Source organism: Mesitornis unicolor, unplaced genomic scaffold (assembly GCF_000695765.1).
Source record: "Mesitornis unicolor isolate BGI_N332 unplaced genomic scaffold, ASM69576v1 scaffold17866, whole genome shotgun sequence".
NCBI lineage: Eukaryota > Metazoa > Chordata > Aves > Mesitornithiformes > Mesitornithidae > Mesitornis > Mesitornis unicolor.
The window spans coordinates 25,118-29,659 of record NW_010193154.1 but is presented as its reverse complement, the minus strand read 5'-3'; the positions used below and the strand labels follow the sequence as shown (position 1 = coordinate 29,659).

The 4,542-nt window shown below is 52.4% G+C and overlaps 1 protein-coding gene across 1 annotated transcript in view; it reads left to right on the top strand.

Annotated features, from left to right (window-relative positions):
* The first annotated feature begins 326 nt into the window (after positions 1–326).
* NACC2 (NACC family member 2, BEN and BTB (POZ) domain containing) overlaps positions 327–4,542 on the top strand; it is a 15,903-nt gene continuing 11,687 nt past the window's right edge. Inside the window, exon 1 of the mRNA XM_010187367.1 lies at positions 327–1,250. Coding sequence (XP_010185669.1) covers positions 386–1,250 — 865 coding nt within the window. The 5' untranslated portion in view covers positions 327–385. The remainder of the gene's footprint in view (positions 1,251–4,542) is intronic.

The following is a 4,542-nucleotide window of genomic DNA, read 5'->3' as shown; positions in this document are numbered from 1 at the left end:
TTCACTCCTCTCCCATTACCGTTCAGATTTTCCTGCATAAAGTAAAACCCCCAGGGGAATAAACCGGTGGTGCTGATTTAAACAGACCACAACTTGAAGAAAAATACTTGCATTTTTGGAACATCGTTTTCCCAACTGCCAGTAGCATTTCCAACGTTGTTTGGAAGCATCTATAAGTAATTTTTATAAGCGATTGCATTTCTGCATCGGCTCCTGGCTTTGAGCCTTTGATGTTGGGTGAGATGGGTTCCTCTGCTTCTCCTTGCTGTGGTGAACTGTCTAAAAATGCTGTGCCTCTCTCCCTGCCTTCTCCGTTTTTTCAGATGTGCCCTACTTTGGATATTCCTGCATTGAATGTCTGAGGAGCTCCAGCCGATCCTGAGCCATGTCGCAGATGTTGCACATAGAGATTCCCAACTTCGGGAACACCGTTCTGGGCTGCCTGAACGAGCAGCGGCTGCTGGGACTCTACTGCGATGTCTCCATCGTGGTGAAGGGCCAAGCCTTCAAGGCTCACCGGGCGGTCCTGGCCGCCAGCAGCCTCTACTTCCGAGACTTGTTTAGTGGGAACAGCAAAAACGCCTTTGAGCTGCCGGGGACCGTCCCCCCTGCTTGCTTCCAGCAGATTCTCTCCTTCTGCTACACCGGGAAGCTGACCATGGCGGCGAGCGAGCAGCTGGTGGTGATGTACACGGCGGGCTTCCTGCAGATCCAGCACATTGTGGAGAAAGGGACGGACTTGATGTTCAAGGTCAGCTCTCCCCACTGTGACTCTCAGACCACCATGATTGAAGACCCCAGCTCGGAGCCACAGAGCCCCTGCAATCAGCTGCAGTCGGCCTCAGCGCCCTACGTCATGTCCCCCTCCATGCCCATTCCGCTCCTCACGCGTGTCAAACACGAGAATCTGGAGCTGCAGGCAGCTGCCCTGCCCGGCCTGACCGGCAAGCGGCCCCTGGAGTCCGGCGCCCGTGATGGGGCTGGCGGTGGTGTCCCCAGCACCGGTCCCCTGAAGCTCTCCCGTGTCTCCTACTACGGGATGCCCAACCTGGCCACCCTTATCCCCAACGTCCAGCAGGTCCAGTATTCGCAGGGGGAGCGGACAAGCCCCGGCGCCAGCAGCATTCCCACCACTGACAGCCCCACCTCCTACCACAACGAGGAGGATGAGGAGGACGACGAGGCTTATGACACCATGGTGGAGGAGCAGTATGGGCAGATGTACATCAAGTCCTCAGGAGGCTACTCTGGTAATGGACGGTCTCTCTTTTTGGGTTTTCTCCTCTTCTTTGGTGGTTGCTTGGTCCTTCTCCAGCCAGCACGGGTAGTTTTGGGCTTGTTCATCAGGTTTTTGTCTTCGGGGCTTTGTTTGTTTATTTTGGTAGCATGGTGCTGGTGATGCACATGGTGAGCTTGGTGCTGGTGTCCAGGTGTGTCCATCGCTCATGGGCAGTGTCCCCAGCTGAGAGGCTCTTTAGATAAGAGGGGCTACGTCATCCACCACGCTTGGCTTAGCCCTTGGCTTTTTGACTGAGGCTGCCATTGAGCCTGGTGGGTACGTGAGCTGGGGATGGTGACACCTATCCCATGGAAGTCTTGGTATTATTTATTTCTCTGTTAGGTGAGTCCTTGGGTGTGCCTTAGAGGAGGGGGTTTCACTTTGGTGGTGCTCAACTGGGAGCTGCTGGCTCATCCCTGGGGTGGGTGCAGGGGCATAGGGCCCCTTCCCTCTTGCAGGAAATGGCTTTCTCAGCCATGCATCCGCTGCCCCAGGCACCTTGCAGGGCTCAGAGCCCAGTGAGGAGCAGGGGCAGGTCCTTATGGAGCTGGGGGCTCATGACCAGAGCAGGAGATGCCTGGCAGGGTCACTGGCGTGGCTGCATCCCAGATGGAGCCAGCAGCATCCCATGCGGATGGAGCTGGCAGCATCCCGGGCAGAGGCTCACCCTGGGCACAGCATCCTCCCTGTTGGAGCTGCAGGTGTTTGTGGCAGCAGCTTTGATCCGCGGGCGCTCCCTGGGGAGGGACATCTTCCCTCTGGCTCTGCCAGTGCCGAGCATCCTCTCGCCTAGAGCCGCTTTCCCCGCTATGCTTCTGTGCTGAAATTGCTGGGCTGATTTTGCAAATATTTAACTCTCATTTGTTGAAGAGCTGGCACGCTTTCCTCAAAGCCATTTGATTGTATTCTTAAGAGAAGATTTTAATGGATTTTAACCATTTTGTCCCCTAGCACTGAGAACAGGCTCATGCCCACATGCTGTCCAGTCCCGTCCCATCTCATCCCAAAGAGCAGGAGCCCAGCATCCCCTTGGCATATCTCCCTGCCAGGTAGCAAGCAGATAAGGAATATTTCCCAAGCATCTTTACCAAATCATGTGCAGAAGGAGGAAAGCGTAGCAGTGTTACTGGTAGCAATGTTACTATTCTAATATTAGAAATATTTGCTGAGAAAAGCAGACAAGGCAGTTGTAGAAAATGAGCCTCAAAGCCTGTCTGCTCCATCTGCCATGCTTCAAGTCCCAGTGGTTGGTACCAGGTGGGCAAGGAGGAACGGGATCAAGGGATGGGAGCCGGCAGGAGCAGGACCTGGATCAAACTGAACAGAAATCAGGCAGCTTTCCCCCACACTGGTTTTGTTTCTATTTCGCTTTGCGCTTCCCTGCTGTAGAGCACACGGTGAGTGATGAGGGTTTGCCTTCGGCGCCGGGGCTCGCAGCATTATTCCTCAGAGCAATGGGATTTTACCCTTGAACACAGCGTTTTCCTTCGCTGCCACAGGGCTGGTTCACGTAGTCTACAAAATAAATTGTGAAGGCGAGGGCAGGAGCAGCCCCTGGACGACGCAGGCAGCAGCAGTTGGGCCGTACCTAATTCTTGTGGTGTGGGAGTTATCCCAGTTGGAAAAGTGAAAATGCAAGTAGCTCTTTTGGGCGTCACTGGGATGCTGCAGCCGTCCAGCCCTCGCGCTGGAGCCGGGCATCCCGCATGAAGTTTTCCTGCTTGGTTTCTGTAGGGGGAAGAGCTGGACCACGTCCGGATGCTGAGGCAGGGCAGGTCGGGAGCGTAAAGCTCTAATATACCCCATTTCTGCTAAAATATCTCTTCTGCACCAGCATATTTTTAAGGGAATTTCCTGTTTTAAATAAGCCAGCAGTAGTATCAAGCTTCTTGGAAAAGAGGGCACACAAAAAAGAGATTAAAAAAAAAAAATCAAACCTAAGCTATTCCATTATGGTTTGGACTTGTACTGCTAACTGTGTTTTAATTACTTGGGATAAACTGTACCCTCAAAAGGTGCAGAATAATAAAACCATAAGATGGAAGAGAGAAAGCCAGCTAATCCTGCTCCTGGCATGTAGATCCCGCCAGCCGTACAAAGGCCTGGGGGAGGGGGGAGCCCTTCAAAATGGGAATTGCCAAGGTTTCCAAGAGCCCTGTTTGTAAAAACAAAAACAAAGCCAAAGAAGAGCGCCGCAGACAAAGCCTCGAATTTCAGAGATTTTTTTCTTTTTTTTTTTCTTCCTTTTCCTCTGCTTTTTCCTTCCCCAGCTGAAGCGTTGGCTGAGCTGGCGAGTGTGTGGTGTGGGACTCTTGAGCATCACCTGCCTTGAGCATCCCCCACCTTGAGCAGCATCACTCACTGCTCCCAGGCCCAGGGCAGGGAAAGGCGCTTGGCAGGACCCCATTGAGCCTCGAGGCTCACAAAGCCTCTTCTTGCCCCAAGGATGGGGTTTTTTTAAAGTTATTTTTTGATCACCTCTTTTTATAGTCAGAAGCACACCGAATCTTCAAAGCTGGGATCAGAGAGATAAGGAGCACATCATCTCCTTGGCCAAGGGGTTGATGAGAGAAGAGGGAATGAGGAGAAGGTCTTGTTAATCACAGAGTCATTTGGTTCGAAAAGACAGATTCACAGGATCGTTAAGGTTGGAAAAGCCTGCTAAGATCATCAGATCCAACCGTCAGCCGAACTCCACTGTGCCCACTAAACCTTGTCCCCAAGTGCCACATCCAGGCGCTTCTTGAACACTTCCAGGCATGGTAACTCCACCACCTCCCTGGGCAGCCCCTGCCAGTGCTTGACCACTCTTTCATGAAGAAATTTTTCCTATTATCCAATCTAACCCTCCCCTTTAAGATCGTCGAGTCCAACTAGAACCTGTGGCACCGGTCTGATGGACCAGGACAAGCAAAAGGAGCAGCAGAAAGATGAAAGGATAAACCCAATCTCAAGCATGAGGTTTAGATTTTGGTTGGCAGCTTGCAGGACGATGCAGAAGAAGGTGTATCAGCTCCCGCTGGCCTAAGGCCACGTTTGGTGGCCACGGTGCCATAACCAGTTGCCCGTGCTCACTTGCTGCTGTGGCAGGGTGGTAAAATGGCTCCTTCCCCTGTAACGAGGTCTGGTGATGGAGAACGTGTGGGCCTTGAGGACACGAGTGAGCCTTAATGAGGTTTCCAGCATCTGATCTGAGCAATGTACAACTCCAGAAAATATTAAACAAAAGCAAAGTATTTTTATCCTCGTTAATTACAGTGTCG